Consider the following 24,169-nt stretch of genomic DNA (forward strand, 5'->3'; position numbering starts at 1 on the left):
CTGCTGATCTGATGAGCTTCAACACGGTAAGACAAACACACTCATACTTCAATGAAAACTGATGATTATTGCTCATATAACACACGAGTCTTAACGTGAGAAATGTTAAGAATATGGAGATGTAGATGTACTGTTTATGAGTGTATAAGAGCTGATTAATGCTGTATTATAGATATATTTGACGCTGATGTCGGTCAGAATGGCTCCTCGTCTTCCTCTGATCTTTCTGCTCATGATTCACGGTGAGTCTCTGTTACATTCACATTACAAACTCTCTGATGGTTTTATTTAAGAGCTCACGATGAGCGGCTGATGAACACTTTCTTCTGTCCTGTTCTCACATATGTCCTTTTAAACAGGAAGTATAGGTGAGAAATGTCACAGGACTTTTATAAATATCTAGTAGTCTTCTGTTATTCACTGGTCAGTGTCATGTGATTTAATGAAGTGTTGTTGTTCAGAGCATCTGATTGGACCAAAAGTCAGTGCAACTTTAGAATATTTTTGGCTCATGATCTCAGAAGTGAATATGTTAAATAGTTCAGTAGCTCATAGATGAGCAGATCTGATAAATGTGAACTAAAACCCATATTTTGATGTCAAAATCAATTTTTTTTATTTTCTTAATCTTGTTTTTCAGTAGTTGACAGTGTAGCGTGTTGTTCACGGATGATTTCCTGGTTCTCTTTCACTCCTTGGTCTCTTTGCTTTTGTTTCCAAACTGATTAGCTTTTATTTCCTTATAATGAGTTGCTCTTGTCAGTAAAAAAGTATCATGATGTGTTAATTTTCTGTTGTAACCGATAAAACATAATTTTCCTCCTGATGTATTCTGTGTTTCAGGGGTTTCTGCTGGTTGGGGTGTGAGTTACAGTCCTTCACACATCTGTGCACTAAAGAACTCATCAGTGATAATAATCTGCACTTATACATACCCTACTGGACATCAGATCGAGAAAGTGTTCTGGACCAAAAACCCTGTAAAGGGTGAAGACTATCCAGATCTGTCTAAGGATCCTGAATACAGTCAGAGGCTTCAGTATCTGGGAGACAAACAGCAGAACTGCACCATCAGACTGAGTCATGTGACACAGAAGGACCAACACATGTACTATTTCAGATTCATCACTGATAAACCTGGTGGCGTATGGCTTGGTCATCCTGGAGTGAATCTCACTGTCACAGGTGACTTTCATGAGGCTGAGCTCTTCTTCTGTGCATTATGTTGAATAATAATCAGTGTATGACAGCAGCACTAGATATAATGTGTGTGTTGTGTTCAGATCTTCAGGTGGAGGCTCCTGAGAGAGTGACAGAGGGTCATAATGTCAGTCTGACATGTAAAAGCAGCTGCACTCTGACTGACAGAGCAACATTCATCTGGTACAGAAACTCACAGCCATTAACTGAGAGAAGAGACAGAAACAATCAACTCCTGCTGCAGTCAGTCAGAAGAGAGGATGCAGGCAGATACAGCTGTGCTCTACATGGACACACTTACATCTCTCCTGCTGCTCAGCTCAATGTCTCCTGTGAGTAGAGAATGATGTTTCATCTTTAAAATTAACTGTGAATCTTGTCATTAATCTCTGATTAATGGCCAGTTTGTATAATCTCTTATCCCTTCTCCAAAATCATAACTCATACAATTATTTCATGAAAACACTGCTTCAGTGCTACTTTAATACTCTGTATTGTGGAAACACATGAACACAGAGCAGTGTTTAGTTAACTCTGGGGACTTGTGAAGTATTACATCAATCATTACCTGATTAAATTACGTATGACTGAAACATATGAATCACAGAAAGATTATTTATTTATGTAATCAAACTGATGGAAAATTAATTAAATAGTTAAATATTTGTGAAGTGTGTAAGCAAAAGAGATAAACAAACACTCTTACTTTTCTTGACAGGCCTGTACGAAATTAAAAAGTTGTCTTTCTTCTGGATGGTCAAACTAACTTTTAAACACATTAGCATCAAATCAGAAAATACTATTTAATACTGGATCTTCATTTTCAACAGTATCTAAAAGAAAAATGAAAAAAATATATAATGTCTAAGGTTGAGAAGGAAACTGTTTACAAATGCAATGTTTCGTCAATGAATAAAAATGTATATAAATAGAGAATATACCATGAATACTTTCACCAGACACCTGCAGATCCTCCAGAGAAACCTGTGATCTCCATCAGTCCATCTGGAGAAATAAAGGAGGGAGATTCAGAAATCTCTTATTCATAGGTCTTATGCAATGACAAATTTGTTTTTGTATTTTTCTGTTTAAGATCCTCCCAGGAATGTGTCAGTGTCTATAAATGGATCAGGTGTAATAATGGAGGGAGATTCAGTGACTCTGATCTGCAGCAGTGATTCAAACCCTCCTGCAGAAATCAGCTGGTTTAAAGGAGGAACATTTATAGGATCTGGAAGAATCTACAGCATCTCAAAGATCAGCTCTGATCACAGTGAAGTATACAAGTGTAGATCCATCAATGAACATGGAGAGAAATACTCTGATGCTGTGACTTTAAACGTCATGTGTGAGTTTATTAAACATTATACTGAAAAACATTTATTGGGATCATTTTTAGATTGCATTACTGACTGAGTATTCAAAGGTCAAGTCAACAAATATTTTTGTAATTGTTTTTAGACCCACCCAGGAGTGTTTCAGTCTCCATCAGTCCATCTGGTGTAATATTGGAGGGAGATTCAGTGACTCTGACCTGCAGCAGTGATTCAAACCCTCCTGCAGAAATCAGCTGGTTTAAAGGAGGAATGTTTGTAGGATCTGGAAGAATCTACAGCATCTCAAACATCAGATCTGATCACAGTGGAGTATACAAGTGTAGATCCATCAATGAACATGGAGAGAAATACTCTGATGCTTTGACTTTAAATGTCATGTGTGAGTTTTATGAATCATATTCTATATTCTAAACACACACACCTGCTTTATTTGTCAGTATATTTTGTGGTATCTAGTCTGATTCAAACTAAAGTGACAAAAAATAACTAGTGATGCTTCGAAACACGAGAATGATTCTTCTGATTTATAAACAGTGATAGATTATGGATAGTGTGTACTTCTGGTCTCAGTCCCGCTGTCTGTGTGTGTGTGTGAGAGACTTTCATGGAGAAATCAAATCATATGAGGGACATATATAAAGAAACTCACAGAACAAACATACTGAGGTCAAAATTAAAAATGTTTTGTTTATTTAAAACAATGTAGTTAAGTAACATCTGTGACAAGATTTCTGCTGAATATTTTCACAATTGCAAATGTTTCATTGATTTTAGTTCAACAAACAAGTAAAGTATGAACTTACGTACATTTGAGACACAACTGTTTTGTTCTGTTTCACCAACAAAAACATTTCTGATCAAAGATCAGATCAGAATTATTGCACATTATCCAAGCAACACTTCAGGTTTGAAGGAAGCGATTTAATGAATAAGTGATTTATTGTTTAGTCTCATCTTTAAAAGTATGCATTTTCCCAACATTTCTTATTTGTATATTACAAATGTTATTTAAAACATTAATCTCATTACATTATTTACTGCAGTTGTAATTTTGCTGTGTAAAATATTTTTAAAATAACTTTATTGGTAACAGCGCAGTAGTATATAATTAATTTATTGATTAATTGTAAGAATTTGGCATGAAAGATTATGCATATATTTAATAAGGGTAAAAAATATTGGCCTTTATTAAGGTAAATGACATCTTGGGGTAAATATTAAAAACATGCAGATTTAAGTTTGAAAAAGCTGATACTACACTGATGAAAATATTACATCAGAATAAATTGTGTACACCACAAAATATCTCAGTGACTATGGGATATTACATTAAAACAAATTAAATATACGTATCACGTATGTAATATTCAATGTAATTCCATCACAAGTTTGGTCATAAATTTCACATAAATTGGTATTAAAAGGTTCTTCAAAAGCCTTAAATGTAACTTGATCATATCTGCAGACACCTTGATTAACATAAAATCTTTTTTTTTTTTTCTGTTCTGTTTTAGATCCTCCCAGGAGCGTCTCAGTATCCATCAGTCCATCTGTAATAGTGGAGGGAGATTCAGTGACTCTGATCTGCAGCAGTGATGCAAACCCTCCTGCAGAAATCAGCTGGTTTAAAGGAAGAACGTTTGTAGGATCTGGAAGAATCTACAGCATCTCAAAGATCAGCTCTGATCACAGTGGAGAATACAAGTGTAGATCCATCAATGAACATGGAGAGAAATACTCTGATGCTGTGACTTTAAACGTCATGTGTGAGTTTATTAAACATTATACTGAAAAACATTTATTGGGATCATTTTTAGATTGCATTACTGACTGAGTATTCAAAGGTCAAGTCAACAAATATTTTTGTAATTGTTTTTAGACCCACCCAAGAGTGTGTCAGTCTCCATCAGTCCATCTGGTGTAATAGTGGAGGGAGATTCAGTGACTCTGATCTGCAGCAGTGATTCAAACCCTCCTGCAGAAATCAGCTGGTTTAAAGGAGGAATGTTTGTACGATCTGGAAGAATCTACAGCATCTCAAACATCAGATCTGATCACAGTGGAGAATACAAGTGTAGATCCATCAATGAACATGGAGAGAAATACTCTGATGCTGTGACTTTAAACGTCATGTGTGAGTTTTATGAATCATATTCTATTTTTTAACCTGCTTTCTTCATTATTTGTCAGTGTATGTTGTGGTATCTAGTCCTGTTAAATGTACAGTATGGTGTGTATGTTTGTCTGTATTTCAGCAGTCAGATGTTTCTCGTCAGTAGCTCTAGCTGTTGCTGTTTCTGCTGCTGTTTTACTCGGTGGAGCATCCGGTGCTTTCATGATGTACCTTTGGTAAGACGCTCCTTTCGGAAATAACTGCTGTATGCTTTCAGTGTTAAAATATACTTGTTTACCACACATGCATGTATAACAGTTAAAAACTACCGTTATCATAGTAAGTTGTGTTTATTAATGAATCTATGAACATTTCTGAACAACATCTGTAGTGACAAAGACTGTTTGTGTACCACACGGGAAACACCACTGACAGTGTTTCACTCCTCTTCCTCTTCAGTAAATACACTCAGACATAACACCATTATATTCTGATATATCACCTCCTATAGAGGACTCCTAAACCACAAAAACACAAGACAACACGAAACAACACAATCTAAAATATGTGAAATAAATTCAGTATAAAAAATAACTTGTCTCCTACAACATTATTGTAGAAACAGGTTCATTCAGTCACTGATCGAGGTCCTCCAACATCACAGCAGATCAGGATATGTAATATCTATATGAATCTCTTTAAATGTGCTGTTTATTCATCTTTCTTCTGACAGTCTTACTAAAAGGATGAACAGAAGATCTGCTATGAAGGAGTCTGCGGTGAGATGATCAGTTATTTACAGTGTTTTTCTGCATGAGAGATGTTTCCCACAGCTGCTGTATGAGCCGTACACAGATATGAAGAGTACAGGACACCTGATTCTATAGTCCTGGATTCAGTAAACAGTTCCTCTCAATAATAAACTCAGTGCAGTTACTCTTTCAGATTTTAAACATGAACTCATCTGCTTCTGTCTCTGTAGATCTCTGATCCCGGTGAAGACACATATACAGCTCTTGAGCTCAAGTCCACGACCTCTGACCTCTACGACACACTCACAGTAAGTGAGACGTCAAAGTCAGATCATCATCACAGATGATCACATGACCATCTCTCGCTCTCTTCCTCACAGACCGTTCGTCCCAGACCTCCTGAAGACTCTTGATCCTAAACATGAGAATCCATCAGTAAGTGTCTGAACTGCAGCTCATCTCAAGATAATCCAGAAAACTCTCTTCAGTTGTAGTTTGATTGTTTTATCAAGCTTGTGGAAGGTTTATAATGTTGTTGATGAACTTCAGTCAGTCGTTCTTCTTCTTCTTGTTTGTTCAGATCAACAGGAAGATGTTGCAGTGAGAGGCGGAGCAGAGAGGAACCAATCCTGAGCTCTATGGGCGGAGCCACATATGATTGACAGCTGTCATTAATGAATAGTTGGTGAAGCCTTTTATTTCTTTATAGTTTAGGAATGATGTAACAGTAAAATTAAATGTTATTGTATAGAAATATAAATATGAAGTAAGCTCACTGTTTTAACATTTTAAAAATACATTTGCCTTCAATATTTCAATTTCACACCTTCACAATGGACAATATAAATATATATATATATTTTTGTCTCAATATGATCAGCTTCAGTTGTCTGTCCATTGTGTTTGTGTAACTTATATAGTGTTTTTTTGTTTGTTTGTTTTTTATCCAATGAAATCAATATTTTGTGTACATTTTACTTAATTCATGTTATTCTACTCATTTTGAATGTTTAATTCTACTTAATTAAAATGTGTTAAATGTAATTAATAACATTGCTTGTAAATTTTTGACACAATTTTTTTGAATAAATATAGAGAATCACTTTTTACAGTGTATGAATCTCAAGAATGGTGACAAACAGCATATTCAGACGAACTGTAAGAATCACAAAAACGAAGCTACTATAGAATTGTTGCTCATAATTTATTCATGCCACAAAGCATGATGGGAGCCATAAATGAGTTTTGATTGGTGGCACCCAGAATGCAGTGCAACATGCTTTTTGATGGTCATCATTGTTGAGGTTCTGAGGCTGATTCTTGATGTCTGTGTGCCTAAACAAAAACACTTTTTTTTAACAAGGTTTAGATCAGAGATACTTCTAAGAATCGCTCAGATAATGCTGAAAAAAAAAAAAACACCTAAACTTACATTTCATAACCACCAGACACCTGTCATTGATCAGACACACCCAACTCAGAAACCCAGATCAAATGATAATGCAAAAACAAATAACACCATCTGGTTTAATTTCCTTCTTGGCTTGTCTAGCTGCTGTATCACAACTAGTAACCAAAATAAATCTGTTTAAAATTTTAAGGGTCAAGAGTTCAACTAAAGCAAACACTGACCACTACAATGGTAAGCAAATTTATAATTAGTTTTTCCTTCAGTGATTCTGTTCGTGAACTTTAGGTGTCTTCAATAACTCTGTTTTGGGGGCCTTACAACCTTTTGAACATGATGCCTTTATCATATCTATGTAAGCAACAAAAATGCAAATTTGTTAAAAGGCTGATGTCATGTGCATGCATATAATGTTTTCGAAGGGTGTTTCATGATCGCCAACTACTGTCCTGGCATGCATAACATAGTATTCTTTAGAAAAGTGTTTTTTTTTTTTTTTTTTTTTTTTTTTTATCCAATGAAAACAATATTTTTGTGTAAATTGTACTTATTTTTTCATGTTATTCTACTCATTTTGAATGGTTAATTCTACTTAATTAAAATGTGTTAAATTTAATTAATAATATTGCTTGTAAATTTTTGACACAATTTTATTGAATAAATATAGAGAATCACTTTTTACAGTGTACGATGGTTCTTCTGTGTCACATGACTCAGTCTGATGGTGCAGTTCTGCTGTTTGTCTCCCAGATACTGAAGCCTCTGATTGTATTCAGGATCCTTACACAGATCTGGAGGCTCTTTACCCTTTACAGGGTTTCTGGTCCAGAACACTTTCTCAATCTTATATCCAGTAGGTTATGTATAAGTGCAGCTCATTATCACTGATGAGTTCTTTAGTGCACAGATGTGTGAAGGACTGTAACTCACACCCCAATCAGCAGAAACCACTGAAACACAGAATACATCAGGAGGAAAATTATGTTTTATCAGCTACAAAAGAAAATGAACATGATGATACTTTTTAATTGAAAAGAGCAACTTGTTATAAGGAACTATAAGCTAATTTTCTCAGAATTTATTGAGTGAAAAATGATGTGAAGCTGATCATCTGTTTTTGTGAAGGGTGTTGCAGAAAAGCACAAAGGAGTGAAAAGAGAACCAGCTGTAAGTATTTAACATATTTACTTCTGAGAACAAGAATCGAAAAGTGTTACACTGACTTTTTGTCCAATCAAATGCTCCCTAAACCACATGACACTGAGCAGCAAATAACAGAAGACTACTGGATATTTATAAAAGACACAAGGCCTTTGCCGTTTCTCATCTAAACTTCCTGTTTTAAAGGAAATATGTGACCCTGGACCACAAACCAGTCTTAAGTCACTGGGTTATATAATTTATGTAGCAATAGCCACGAAAACATTGTATGGGTTAAAATTATTATTATTTTATTTTATGCCAAAAATCATTAGGATAATAAGTACAGCCCTTACGCAAAATAAGTTTATTCAAGTGTGCTATTAGTATACTTCTTCAGTATACTTTAAGATTAAGATTTTATGTACTTCTCAGAAATGCTCTTCATGTACTTCTCAGAAATATACTTAAAATTACGTTTAAAATTAAGTTACTTGACTTATACTTACAAAAAGTCTAAATATATTTGAGCTATACTCCTTGAATCTGTGTTTTCATTGGTTTATGGTAGAGGGTGCTAGTATGCATATTCTGTACAAAATGTTCAAAAATACACAAGTGAAGAAGAAAAAGAAACACCACCCAGCAGGCGCAGTACATCAATGTGACGTCAGGAAGACGTTGGACTCCAACTAATCCAACGTCAGTAAGACGTCATATTTTGGTTGAAAATTTAAGTCGGGTTGACGTCTAAACCCAACTTTGTTTGACGTTAAACTCCGACATCAGACAGACGTTGAATTTTGGTTGGAATAAGCACCACACTGCAACAAAGGGTGAAATGCATGGCAGCACATTAAATATCTCAATATCTCAGCAGAGGAGGATTAAACAACTCCACAAACAACATTACCAGCTTCACTTATTACTAACCAGACTGACTTTATTTCTGTCAGACGTCTACAAAAGCTCTTATTGAAAATTAACAGAGGTTTAACTCTAATGTGTTTAATTTCCATAACAGCATAAGAGTTAAACACCATAACAGTGATTAGTGTTTCCATTAGCTGGGCTCTTAACACTTATTATATATTTTGGCTATTGTGGTTGCTGTGACGGTTTGTTTGTCGAGCATATTGCTGAATATTGTTCATTAATAAAAAATAACCACTTTGGGTCAGTGACTATAAAAATAATTTTCCTCAATCATTTTTCTTCACGATTATGAAAACTACATCACCTTATTCTTGTTTGTGGCTCCTTTTATAACAAATTATGTGTTTTAGTAAACTCTATTACAGGAACCACAAACTTACTAAGCCAAGAGTCAAACTACCCAACTAAAGCAAACACTGATCACAATAATGGTGATCAAACATTTTCAAATAAAACATCAACATCTAAACCTCTGTAAATTCTCAAAATAACTTCTGTAGACATCTGACAGAAATAAAGTCAAACTGGTTAGTAATAAGTGAAGCTGGTTATACGTGTACTGCCATGCATTTCACAGTTTTTTATGTTTTTTGGGGTGGGGGGTGTTTATTCCGGCCAAAATTCAGCATCTGCCCAACGTTGGTTCTTGACGTCAACCCGATTTTAATTTTCAACCAAAATCCAACGTCTGCAAATTAAAAGAGTGTTAAACACTGTATTAAAAGAGTCAGATGTGTGGCTGCTGCTGATCTGATGCTTCAATACAGAAAAACAAACACACTCATACTTCAATGAAAACTGATTTCTATAGATGAAGCTCATGTAACACATAATTCCTGACAAAATTGTATTATCAAAGACCTGATAATGAGTGATTATGAGTAGTTTCTGTGTGGTGCTGATGAAAAAGGAAGATGAGATGTTACTGTGCGTGTCCATTTTATGAATATCCAGTAGTTCTTCGTTACATCACAGTCTTGCATATGATTTGCTGATTTCTTGTTAGTCAGTGTGAGGCGGTTTAGGGGAGGGACTTTCTCACTCTTCAGAGCGTCTGATTGGACAAACATCATCATATCAACAGATCATGCATATTTTTGACCTTTTTTTCTCTGAAGATAGTGTGTAGATATGATAGAGGGTTATGTGTCAAAGGACTTTATTAGAATAAAGAAGATCTCAGAGCTGATAGACATGAACATCAAGCCACAAAACTCACATCTTTATAATGTTTAGAGCAACATTAATAATTTTTCGTCTTAACTTTCACACTTATTTAGTGAAGCATGATTTTCATGACTGACTTATTTGATATGCTTTCAATTACTCCATCTAAACTGAAGAAATAATTCACTCAGATCATTTATCAAATGGTTTCAGACATGTCCTAATTGAACTATGGCCTAATCCTGATTTAGTCTAAACCCAGCCTGTGAAACCAGACCATAATATTCAGATTAAGGCAGCAGAACAAAACAGCTGAAGTGATGTTCATTGGTGGATACAAGCACTGCCTTATTTCACATTATATTCCTGCTATTAAAAACCATGATCTCGAAATACTCAATATTATCAGCTTCTGATAACAAAGCACTATTTTTCTTTAGTTTTAGTCCAGTATGTTGTTCTGTTGTTAAGGAAGGGACACTGATGTTTCTGCAACAAAAAAAAAACAAAAAAAAGTGTTAACCACACCAAGTCTAAAGATAAAGTTCACGTGATAAGACAGACCTGATGAGCTTCAACATGGTAAGACAAACACACTCATACTTCAATGTAAACTGATGATTATTGCTCATATAACACACGACTCTTAATGTGAGAAATGTTAAGAATAGGGAGATGTAGATGTACTGTTCATGAGTGTATAAGAGCTGATTAATGCTGTATTATAGATATATTTGAAGCTGATGTCGGTCAGAATGGCTCCTCGTCTTCCTCTGATCTTTCTGCTCATGATTCACGGTGAGTCTCTGTTACATTCACATTACACACTCTCTGATGGTTTTATTTAAGGATTCACATATGTGACCCTCGACCACAAAAGAGTGAATTGTTCAAAATTGATTTTTATACATCATCTGAAGGCTGAATAAAAACTTTTCATTGATGTATGGTTTATTAAGATTGGACAATATTTGGCTGAGAGACAAATATTTGAATATCTGTAATATGAGGGCATAAAAAAAATCTAAATACTGAGGAAATCGCCTTTAAAGTTGTCCAAATGAATTCTTAGCAATGCATATTACTAAGAAAAAAAATAAGTTTTGATATATTAACAGTAGGAAAATTACAAAATATGTATCATGGAACATGATCTTTACTTAATATCCTAATGATTTTTAGCATAAAAGAAAATGTGTTCATTTTAACCCATACAATGTTTTTTTGTGGCTATTGCTACAAATATAACCGAGTGACTTAAGACTGGTTTTTTGGTCAAGGGTCACGTATTTCCTTTTAAACATGAAGTTTAGGCCTTGTGTCTTTTATAAATATTCAGTAGTCTTCTGTTATTTGCTGCTCAGTGTCATGCGGTTTAGGGACGTGTTCATTGTTCAGAGCATCTGATTGGACAAAAAGTCAGCGTAACACTCAAATATTTTTCTGCTCTTGATCTCATAAGTGAATGTGTTAAATACTTACAGCTGATTTCCTGGTTCTCTTTTCACTCATTTGTCTCTGTGCTTTTATTTCTGCTTTTCTGCAACACCCTTCATAAAAGCTGATGTTGAACTTCACATCATTTATCACTCAATAGATTCTGAGAAAATTTGCTTATAGTTCCTTGTAATTAGTTGCTGTTTTCAATTAAAAGTACCATGATGTGTTAATTTTCTTTTGTAGCTGATAAAACATAATTTTCCTCCTGATGTATTCTGTGTTTCAGTGGTTTCTGCTGATTGGGGTGTGAGTTACAGTCCTTCACACATCTGTGCACTAAAGAACTCATCAGTGATAATGAGCTGCACTTATACATACCCTACTGGATATAAGATTGAGAAAGTGGTCTGGACCAAAAACATTGTAAAGGGTAAAGAGTCTCCAGATCTGTCTAAGGATCCTGAATACAGTCAGAGGCTTCAGTATCTGGGAGACAAAAAGCAGAACTGCACCATCAGACTGAGTCATGTGACACAGAAGGACCAACACATGTACTGTTTCAGATTCACAACTGATAAATCTGATGGAAAATGGACTGGTTATCCAGGAGTGACTCTTACTGTCACAGGTGACTTTCATGAGGCTGAGCTCTTCTTCTGTGCATTATGTTGAATAATAATCAGTGTATGACAGCAGCACTAGATATAATGTGTGTGTTGTGTTCAGATCTTCAGGTGGAGGTTCCTGAGAGAGTGACAGAGGGACATAATGTCCGTCTGACATGTAAAAGCAGCTGCACTCTGACTGACAGAGCAACATTCATCTGGTACAGAAACTCACAGCCATTAACTGAGAGAAGAGACAGAAACAATCAACTCCTGCTGCAGTCAGTCAGAAGAGAGGATGCAGGCAGATACAGCTGTGCTCTACATGGACACACTTACATCTCTCCTGCTGCTCAGCTCAATGTCACCTGTGAGTACAGAATGCTGTTTTCTCTTAATAGTTGACTTTGGAAAGTCAACAGAGTTTAGGACTACATATCTCTGGTGTGACAGAATAGCTGTTTGGCCAACTGCTAATATCAACATATTCAATACATGACATAAAATTTTGCCAAGCGTCCTCAAATCTAATCCAAAAAGATGATTACTTTATCGTCCCTAATGAGCCACTGCTTAAGTCAGAACTAGTCCTGAATACAGCAAACCAGTGTAAAGTTTTGATGGATGATGATTATAATTATGGTAAAGGCACAAACACATTTCAATGAGTAAATTGACTTTTGAGTCAATGAGTCAAGTCCTCAAAGAGTTCAAGTTAATTAGATAATTAAGTAACTAATTAAATGATGATTGTGCATTAATGATTAACACCTGCTGTCATCGAGAAGTACAGATAATCAGATGTTGTTGTTTCATTGGTTAAAATGATGTCATCATCATGGAGATCAGTGTTTGAATTAGTTTTGTTCTTGACCCTTGACTTATTGTGACAGATCTCTCTCTGTATGTGATGTTGTGGAAAAAAAGAGTTCTTTGATATGTGAAGAAACTATTGTCACAATGAGCTGGTTTAATAATACATCAAAATGTTTTTTCACATGTATAGGTTTTGAATAATCCCAGTGAAACTACAGCACACACACACACAAAAAAACATTGTTCTAATATTTACAGGGAGAGAGTGAATTTTTTATTTGTGCAACACATATAGAAATAGAGTGCTTTTTAGACACACACACATATCAAGAACCAGCATATGAATATCTACAATGGTGACAATCAACAAAATGCTTCATGTTGAAATACATGAATTACTCCCATAATGCACTGCAGTATGAATAATTATTTTCACCACTGTTGAGGATCATATGATAAATGGTCATGGCTAAATGGCTAATCCCAAAGTGCTTTTTGTTTTATTCCTTAATATTGAAGCATTATGGTGGCATTTACGTAATGAGATTTCTCTTTTTTTTTTTTGTGAAAGTGGAATACAGTTTAGTATGGTGACACAAACTCAGAATTCATACTCTGCATTTAACCCATCCAAAGTACACACACAGCAGTGAACAGACAGCAGTCCTCTCTAACCACTAAGCCAGAAATTATTTTATTTAAAAGTACAATCAATAAATTTAATCAAGAGCATACAGTCATCAAAAGCATACATTAACTGCTAGATCAAGATTTGTATCAGAATTGCACAAGTGTTTGCCATAAAACAATAATGCAATTGCTTAGAAGAAAATTTATAAAAACAGCTTAAAGGCTCAAGAGCTCAACTGAAGCAAATTCTCACCACAATTATGGTGGCAAAGTTTTTTTTCTCCCAGTTGTTTTCATACAAGGCTGTGGTTAAAGTCAGTTGTAGTGCTTGTGTTTCTCTTTTCTTCAGTGATGTTGATTGTTAACAGCAGGTGTTCATCACTAATGCACAATCTTCATTTAATTAGTCACTTAATGATCTCATTAACTTTAACTCTTTGAGGACTTGGGATTTGACTCAAGACTAGCTTGTGACTTGAAAGGAATGACTTGGTTCCTCCTCTGATGAAATCAGCTGCTGAGTTCATGGGTGGAGCAAAAATATGGCAGGACTTTTTGGCCCCTGGATTACCCATCTCTGCATACATACATACATGTGTGGATAGATAGACCCCCCCCCCCCCCAACATAAAAACACTCATCTCACCCCCCGCCCCTTTACACACACACACACACACTTCCTGCTTCAAAATGAATGAGAATGTGACATATTTGAAATGGACGTGGTCTGTGACGTCGCAATTGGATGTGGGCCGGGTTGGATGTCCACCGCAGGCTGCAGCGATATGCTCCTCAGGCATTCTGTGCCCTGTTCTACTGCCACCCTTTAGACATTAAATACATCTTTAAATATGTCTATTCATTTGTCCATTTAAAAAGTGATTTATTTACATACATTTTTAAGTTTGAATTATTAAATTAATAAATGGATTCTTAATTTGTATTTTTAAGTGGCACTCTTGGTCCTCCATATTTGTCATACCCAGAGGGTTAATGTCAGATTATGTTTTGATGTCAGTTCATTCTTATTCTATTTTATTGTATTTATTTATGTACTTATTTATTCATATAATGCATGTTTCCTATTACGCTTTTTATATGTTGTGTTTTGTTATACATCACTTTTGAATTATTTTGGCCTCTTGAATTCTAGTCTTCTTTTTTTCCCTTTCTGATAAATTTTTCTTAAACGTTTTTTTTTTTTTTTTTTTACTGTTTTAGACCCACCAAAAAGTGTCTCAGTGTCCATAAGTGGATCTGGTGTAATAGTGGAGGGAGATTCAGTGACTCTGAACTGCAGCAGTGATTCAAACCCTCCTGCAGAAATCAGCTGGTTTAAAGGAGGAACATCTGTAGGATCTGGAAGAATCTACAGCATCTCAAAGATCAGCTCTGATCACAGTGGAGAATACAAGTGTAGATCCAGCAATGAACATGGAGAGAAATACTCTGATGCTGTGACTTTAAACATAATGTGTGAGTTTTATGAATCATATTCTATATTTTAACCACATACTCCTGCTTGCTTATTTATTTGTCTGATGCTGTCACTTTAAATGGTATGTGTGAGTTAATGATCAGTTGCAACCTTGCTCAAAATATCCAAATTCACAATTTAATAATCTTTCTTTAGAATTTTAATTTGTGCATATTTTAGATCCTCCCAGGAACGTCTCTGTGTCTATAACTGGATCTGGTGTAATAGTGGAGGGAGATTCAGTGACTCTGATCTGCAGCAGTGATTCAAACCCTCCTGCTCTGAACTTCAGCTGGTTTAAGGAGAATCAAAGCTCAGCTGTTGGATCTGGACAGAGTTTCAGTGCACTACAGAGTGGACGCTTCTACTGTGAGGCTCACAATCAACATGGATCTCAGAGATCAGACGCTGTTACTGTCACAGGTGAAGCTTTTATTAACACACTCCTGGATCTTCATCATTCATCAGTTTGTTAATTATGAGGATCTTCATCTTTCAGCTCATCCAGGAGCTGATAGGAATGTGATTGTGATCGCAGCAACATCTGGAGGATTATTCATCTTCATCATCATCATCATCCTGTTTATAAAGTCAGTTCAATAAAAACTGCAGTGGGTGTTTAATGTAGCTAAATATTATAGCAAGAATTATTAGAAAACGTAATAAAAAACAGCATTCATATGTTCTCCCTGTACATTAAGTCTGATGTTATTGTCTATTATCTGTCAATGTAACAGGAGGAAAATGAGTGTTAAAACTGATCTCACAATTACAAAGGTAAATCATCCAGACACAACTTGACTTCACGGTACCAGAATATTGATCATCCATTGTCTTTCAGAATGATCTTTACGCTGATGTGTCACAGAGAGTTTCAGTTCATGCCGAGTCTCTTTCTGAACCCGATCCAGTCAATGATGCTCTGTATGCCAGTGTGAAACCCAGCAGATCCAGAGGAGAAACTCCTGAATCCAGAGATACTGAGGAGATCCAGTACGCAGCTGTCCAATATCACCGAAAGAAAGAGAAGAGCAGACCGGAAGATGAATGTCAGTATGACAATATAAGGGTCCATCAGCATGATGCTGCCATGAGGTGAAAAAACAGCAACATTTACCAGCACAGATCATGTAATCAGAGCTGTAACACTGTTGTGATCCTGTTTGATTTTCTTTTTTTTTTTCTTTTAGGCAATCAAATGTTCAAACTATGGAAGATGCATCAGTAATCTACAGCAGTGTCAAGTGAATGATAGACAGCAGTGGACACAAAGCCTGTGCTCGACTGTTTTATGAGCGATTGTTGTATAATTGTACAGTTGTGGAATAATTTGGTCATTTGTTCATGTTTTGTGTGTTATATATATATATATATATATATATATATATATATATATATATATATATATATGTGTGTGTTATTTGCCATATATATAGATAAGTTATATATATAGATTATATATAGATAAATTTATCTGATTTTAATCTGTTATTAGCGTAGAATTTGGCGTTTCCAGTATTTTTGTTATTCTGTGTCAGGCATGAACTTATAAACCATACATATACTTCACATGAAGAAATATAACCAGGATCATGTTATTTGCAACTTATAATTCATTTTCTCATCTGAAGTTAAGCCAAATAATGTCACTTGTACTGCAACTAAAACTAAACCTTTTCTAAAAAAAAAAAAAAAAAAAAAAAAAAAAAGAACAATATTGCATTCATCAGTATTAAAAACGTACATTGTATGTTGTTTTACAAGCTAACAAAATATGTACAACTTATTTATAATCACATGGTTTAAGTATTTTATTTTATGTATTATTGTATTTTATCAAAAGTGTCTTTTTCATGGTTCACTTTGTATGTTTTTGTTACTAGGGTGGATGCTTCAATAAACTTGGTTGATCTGCAAGTCATTTAAGGCTGTAGTGTTTTTACTGGATTGACAGGACATCTAGTGGATGATTTGTGAATCATTCTTCATTGGTGAGACATCCACCTCCTGCAAACTGATTATTTTTATATGGTCAAGTTTTACAAATGTGGATCTCATTTTCATATTGAGTCTGTTTTACTGTTTAAAAGTCCTGTAATTAAGGTCTAGAGAATAACTTCCCCAGATTGAGACTAAATTAATGTAGAGCACAGCAACAAAATGCATAGATTTTTTTCAGCATTAATCAGCACAACATTATATTATTGGTGTAGAATCTAGAAATGTATAGTACACAGTGCATTGCCATGACACAAAAATATAAGAATTCATGCTTACACCTGTTAAGATTCATTGAGTGATGATAGACCGTTATTGAAGGCAGCTGGTGTAAACAAGCAGAATTTCCAAAGAAGAAAATCACATTTTTTAAGTCACCATTATAGTGATCAGTGTTTACTTTAGTTGAGCTCTTAACCTTTTAATATTGCATTTTGTTGCATTTCAGTATTAATAAATTATGAGTAGATTTGTCCTTGTAATTTATTTAATTGTTACTATTTTATTTTACTCTGTTACCTGAAGTGTTGAACTGACCCAGACTTTATTTGCAATAGACTTTATGTGCATATATTTGTCCATCAAATGACTCTAATGTATGAATGCAAAACATAGATTTTCAGAAATATATATTTAACTTTTCTGATTTTTCAACATAAACACTTAACAGAATAAAGTCAGTCAAGTACAGTACAGTACATCACACATTCACCAACATGATATTACAGCTGCTGAAGCAGGACTTGAAATGTGTTACACTACAAGCTCATTTCTGAAAGGAAAATTTTTGATTAAGGAAATTATAAAAAATAATTAGTAGTAATATGTAAATTAGTTAAAGGAACAAAAGATTATTAAAAGTGAACAGTAAACTTCAAATATTCATGGAAACATAAGCTTATAAATTTGAATAAATGCTAAATGATAAAGTTAACATTATATTAGAAATATATTTTTAGTCATCTAAAGTTTTTTCTTAAAACCATCTGCAATGCTCTGCATAAATTTTCTTGGTTTCTTAAATATCTTGGACTCTCCAGTCATGACTTTGTTTAGTTTGTCATTTGCATCTTTCATGCAGTCAGTGACATTGCTGACTTTACTGCTGACAGCTTTCATGCCATCAGCAGCTTCATTCATCATCTCGGGAACATCGTTCAGTTTTTTGATGAAATCCATGTCTTCTTGTCTTTATCTTATTTTAATTGTCCTCCAGCACGTGAAAGTTGTCTGTAAAAAATATGGATTGATGAATGAGACTGTGCACATCTTTAAGAATATTGAAGCGTAACATTGTGCCACTTGTGAGCAATTTTATCACCCTAATATATTCCCGTCTTTATTGTAGGATATAAAGAGGATATCTTACCTTCAGCAGACACTCAGAAGTCAGAAGTAAGTTGAGCTGCTTTCACACTTGACTGCACCTGCAATGCAACATAAGCATTATTTAAATGAACATATACAGTTATTGTTAAAAATAAATGTCACACTGAGGGAATTGCTCAGGAAAAGATTGAACCTCAGAAATAGTATTAGTGTGAACTTGTCACTTTTTTTCGGAGAAATAATTAAAGTTACTGATTGTTTAATAGACATACAGTATAGAGCTGTTCAATTAATAGTAGCTTGGATAATTTGCTCGGATGGTCACTCTTTAAGGTTTTAAAGCTATATTGATGGGCTTTTATATTGAAAGGTTTTACCTCAAACCCAGAAGGTGTAGTAGATATGAAGTCAGTTGTCTGAAGATGCTGCTGTCTGTCAGGTGAGATTGATGAATTTAGCAGTGCAGATGAAGGAGTGAGTCTCAGATCATCTCAAGTGTCTTTATATACTCACTGCATGGAGAAACTTACACGACACTTTAGAAGTGATAATATCGCAATGCTTCTTCAAAAGAATATGTTGCTGAGAAAGCATCTAATGTTTACTTAGAAAGAATGTGTCTAATCATACAAGTGCATACACTCTCAATAAAGTATCTAAAGAATGAGTCACAAGATGATTCTTTGTCCGCATATATATGCAATTTGTGTGATTGAAGTTCTTCAAAAACTTTTGCTGCATAAACACAACAAATAATATTTATTGCAGTTGTATGCATGTTTGCTGATATCTTTGTGATCTTTGTTGAAAAGTTAAATCAAGCCAAAATAAGTCTGTTCCAGGGAAACATGCATCTGTAATCTGAAGATGGTCTACTTTCCACAGAACATCCTGTGTGGCTTCAAATTAGGGATGTACCTTGAGAAAAAAAAATCAATAATAGTTCAAGAGTTCATATCGGAAAGCTAAGCTGATGTAATGTACATTTATATATTAATTCTGCTATAAGTAATGTTAATTGAATGCTTAACCAAACTCAAATCAATGCTGAAATTGGTTCGTCGCACAGGGGTCTTTGTTCTGAATTATTTACTCTTTGTGAAGAAAGAAATTCACATAGAAAATAAACTGCAATAGTACTGTGATTATTTCCAGTCATATAATAGTTTTAATTCTGTTTGTATTTATGTATTGTTTGTAGGCTCAATGTGTCTGAACTGATATGTGCAGCGGTTTTGTGCAGTTTAGTGAAAAACTGAACAATTATTTTTTTTTTTTTTTTTTTTTTTATAATGAGTCCACATTCAACACAAGCCAGGTGTTTTTAAAATAAAATCTTTATTTAGCCTAAAGCGATACTTTAATTCTTCACTTGATTAGATTATATTACAAGTTTCACATAATCAATTACACTGACATGCAATATCATCTGATGTAAGATATAATAATGATATGAGATATAAATACAGAAATGTTGTGTTATTGCATGAACAGTTTACATAACTTTCCATAGAAGTGATAAATATCTGACAGCATCGCTGCTGAAACTTGTCTTGACAGATAACCACGCAGTAACTGTTTTCTAACAAACATTATTTTGATATGGTTTTCAAGTATTCAAACACTGAAAACAGAAAGACCACTCAGCTAGGAATGTTATTGTTCTAAGACTGTTCTGGGAAAATGATATATGTATATATGTTTTCAGCTGCAAGTTTTATTTTAGTTGGCAGAAAGTTCTCCTAAAAGGTAGGATACAATTATCTAAAATCAATATCAAAATTTATCAATAACATTAATAACTTAGATGTGGACTAAAATGTTGCTCAGATGTCAAATTTTGGTTGAAAGTAAAAACCCAGCACTTTCCAATTTCATTTAATAACCCAAAAATAGTATTTCCATCTTCACTTGTTATAAACCAGGTTGACTTTATTTCTTTCAAGTATTTATTGTGTTTAACAGAAGTTTAGATGTTGATGTCTGTTTAAGATTAAGAGTTTGGATTGATGTCACCATAATGGGGATCAGTGTTAGCTGTAGTTAGGTAAATTTACACTTGCTTCAATATCGTGTTAATATAGTGTGTGACGATGTAATGGTATTAGTATTTAACATGTATTATAAACTCAATATTTCAAATGAACAGTTTTCTAATGATAACACCAGTGCCAGTACCTGTGTGAGCTCTCAGGTGGCAGTATTGTGCTTTAACACTGACACTGTCACACAAGAAGAAGATGCAGTGCTCACAGCTACTCCGAGGAGGGCCGTGTTCATTAGGCATGACTTGTTTCCTCCTCTGATGAAATCAGCTGCTGAGTTCATGCGTGGAGCAAAAATATGGCAGGACTTTTACTCTTTGCCCCCTCGACTAAATTTCAAATCACATCAGAAAAGCATTTATTTTCAATGAAAATTAAGTAATAATCAAAAAGGGTAGGTGTAGGGAGGGCTTTATTGTCCCAATACGGTGGCATCCATTAAATTAGACCCAATAAGTTATTATCGGATCCTGTTTTATAATGTACTACAATTCTGAGGTGCAGATAATTGCCACTATTTGCAGTAAGTAGCACAAAAGTATAAATAGCAGAACATCACAACTCTCTGAAGACAAGCTTCGGAAGCGTCTCATTCATTTTCATACCACGGACACTAAACATTCTGAATTATACATGCAGACATTCACATGAGGAGTTTAGCAACAAATCGGTCAATCAGAGAATACATTTTATTTTCCGGACCACAGTGACGGCAAAGATCAATATATATATATATATATATATTGTTGTTGTTGTTGCTTAGAAGATTCCAATAAAATGCACACATCCAGCCGGCCAAAAGATCAATGCAGGTGACCAAACACAAAAATAAAGATTAGAACAGGAAAATAAGTTGTGAGGCACAAGTGTGATTTTTTGACACTTTTTTTTTTTTTTGTCTACTTCTGGAGCTGTTGTGTATCATATTTGATTTTCCTGTTTAGCTTACAAGTATCTTATTATTAAATGAGATACTTGTAAGTCTAGTCTCTAAGCAGAGAGTTTTTTTTTTTTTTTTACTGTTATGTAAACTGAGCAATTATGTAAAAAAAAAATGTTTGGTCATTATCGTGTCATTTGTTGTCAGGTTTTGTTCATTTTGGCTATTATTTTGATAAATACCCACCCACCCCCCTTAATTACTGTTGCTATGACTGACTCCCCATGGCTCTCTCACGACACACATCTTGTTCTCACGCGGTGAAAAATACACTGACAACACATTGACAGACAAGACAGAGCAGCTTACCATAGATAGCAAGTGATAGGCTACTTTTGTGAAAATTTCACACAAGACAAAATTTTTTACATTGTTGAAGTTTAATTAGCATAATTGTCACAAATCTAAAAACAATCAGTGCTGATTTATGATAGCCTACAATTATTTAATGTAATTTGTAGACACTGTGAGAACATTATTACCAGTGAATTTATAAAATATTGTCTACTTCATATACATAAAATTTTCTAATAATTTTTGGTCTAAAATAAAAGTTTTTGCATGATGAGTGTTCAAGGATTATTATAAAAAAGCATAAACTCTCACACTACTTAGTCGTCTAAAACTTTCTCGATGCCATCTGCAACACTCTGCACAACTTTTCCTGGTGCCTTGACGATCTCTTTCGTGCCTCCGGCCACCGCGCCGGTCAGTGGAGACGTCAGCAGACTGAAAACAGCGTCCACCCCTTCACCGGGCGAGCTGGCGCTGTCAATTTTGCTGCTGGCTTCTTTGATGCTGTCTGCAGCTCCTTTCACCATCCCGACCGGGACGTCCACCACGGCTCTGACCACGCCCACCGTTCCTTCGGCTACACCCGCTGCCACCGCGCCCACCGCTTTGAAGAAATCCATGAGGTCACGGGATTCCTGCGAGAATGCACGTCTGTTTATTGTACTTGTTTTTCTGTAGTTTCTTTTATTAAAGTTTATTTATTATTACATCTTAAAAAGCCGTGGAGATTAAATAAAAGGGTATAAATTGCATGTGTATTGTTTATATGAATAAACTCCATTTATTATTATTATTATTATTATTATTATTATTATTATTGGTTCAATGTGTATGTATAAATGCATACTGTTGTGTAAATGAATAAGAATGTTATCATCCATAACAATTTATAAAATAAATAAATAAATAAATAAATAAATAAATAAAATGACAGAATGTTTATATTTGGGTTAGGGGTTGCACCGACTAATCGACTAGTCGACTTCAGTGCTCTGCCATGATGCTTTAAGCTGGACGTCGACTAGTCACCGATCCTATAGAGGGTGCTCAACAAAAAAAAACTAAAATCTTAGAACAAAAAAAAAAGCTTAGAAACTGAAAAGTTTAAGCACATATTTGTTGATAATTACATCCCACAGTGTCTCTACTACTAGAGAGACGCTGCCATGTAGAAACAATTCACACACACAATCGCTCTCACTAATGCATTCATATAAATGTAATCTGTGCTACTTTGTGTGTATATGATGAAGAAAGAGCAAACATCTGTGAGGAATATTAAGACCCAAAGGCAAAAGAACTGATAAAAATGAGCTGTTATAGGAGCAATAGCCATGTATACAGAGCTGTGTCATATGCCATGACTGTGCTCGAGGAGTTTTTTATAGTTTCAGACTTATTTGTTCATTATTACGTCATCAGCGACTAGTCGACTTCGACTCGACTTTTATCACATAAAAGTCGACTTTAAAAAATCAGTAGTCATTCAACCCCTAATTTGGGTGAACTATCCCTTTAATTATTAATATCAAGATTTCCTACCTCTATCAAACAATCTCTCAGGAGCAAAGTAATAGTCTTCTTAGACTTGAGTACCTGTAAATACAAATTAAGTTACTATACATTCTAAACACGCTACTAAACATGATAAAGACAGCTTTAACAGAGCGTCAACACTGACCTGAGGTCACAGATGATGAGATGTTTCTTCAGAACAGACTCTTGGATCATCTCAGGGGTGTTTATATACTCATTGGTGGAAAGGAAAACCAAAACCAAACAGTGGGAGTGATTATGTCACAATACAGAGAGGCTGTTAATTATTAACCCGTAAGGCACGTGAAAGGCTTTCTGTTAATGTTTTAGAGACAAGAAACAGCAGCAGCTCTGAATGGATTAATTTGATTTCAGGTGACTATGACATGCCAATCAAAACCCCAGAATCTTTTTATTTTTATTTCTTAGTTCATCTGCTCAATTTTATTAAAATGCAGATGGCAGTTTTTCTGGCGTCAGGTTTTGGTAGATCTTGCTGATGAAGAACATGCTCAGGTTGAATGGTAAAAATGAGCATGTTAACTGTGAGGAAAATAGCTAAAGTTAAATTCACTTTCTGCTTCAAAGTGCTGCTCTTTCACCCAGAAAAGGTTGATGCCATCTGAGGATGTAGTGCACCTAAATTATGTTTTATCTGTGTAATCAGCCTTTTAAACAATTCCAACTCAATTAGTTAATGCATCAAAAAAGCATCAACTGAAAGTTGCATAAAAAAGAAAGAAAAGTTTTGTGATTTTTTTTTTTGTTAAAATAAAGATAGTAGTTAATTCACTTTATTAGTGCCTGCAAGAGGGCCACATGGATGTGTTTTAAAACTAATTTCCTTTCTCTTATCTCTGAAAAAAGAAAGAAAGAAAGAAAGCATGATGTCACCAAAGAACAAGTCAATATCATATGGTCATATTCAGGAATGTGAAACACAATTATTTACTTTTGCAAAGGCTCAACACACACAAAATAATTACCAGTGATTTTGATATAATTT

General features: G+C 34.6%; 1 protein-coding gene and 1 long non-coding RNA gene across 2 annotated transcripts; one reads left to right on the plus strand and one right to left on the minus strand.

Annotated features, from left to right (window-relative positions):
- Positions 1-15,837, plus strand: LOC113117613 (B-cell receptor CD22-like). The gene is made up of 7 exons (XM_026286441.1): positions 1-26; positions 173-242; positions 11,780-12,121; positions 12,220-12,468; positions 15,202-15,444; positions 15,521-15,611; positions 15,759-15,837. The coding sequence occupies exons 1-7, from the start codon at positions 12-14 to the stop codon at positions 15,820-15,822; spliced, it is 1,074 nt and encodes a 357-aa protein (XP_026142226.1). The 5' UTR covers positions 1-11; the 3' UTR covers positions 15,823-15,837.
- A 5,857-nt stretch (positions 15,838-21,694) lies between these two features.
- On the minus strand, positions 21,695-23,399 carry LOC113118213 (uncharacterized). The gene is made up of 3 exons (XR_003294297.1): positions 23,309-23,399; positions 23,170-23,223; positions 21,695-22,262 (listed from the first exon to the last, which is right to left on the minus strand). It is a non-coding gene; the product is annotated as an uncharacterized LOC113118213 (long non-coding RNA).
- Between the last annotated feature and the right edge of the window lie 770 nt (positions 23,400-24,169).

Source organism: Carassius auratus, chromosome 1 (assembly GCF_003368295.1).
Source record: "Carassius auratus strain Wakin chromosome 1, ASM336829v1, whole genome shotgun sequence".
Lineage (NCBI taxonomy): Eukaryota > Metazoa > Chordata > Actinopteri > Cypriniformes > Cyprinidae > Carassius > Carassius auratus.

Coding starts and splice junctions, on each gene's coding strand:
- LOC113117613 (XM_026286441.1), top strand. Junction 12,122..12,219: donor AGTGACTCTTACTGTCACAG/GTGACTTTCATG, acceptor TGTTGTGTTCAG/ATCTTCAGGTGGAGGTTCCT. Junction 15,445..15,520: donor AGACGCTGTTACTGTCACAG/GTGAAGCTTTTA, acceptor TTCATCTTTCAG/CTCATCCAGGAGCTGATAGG.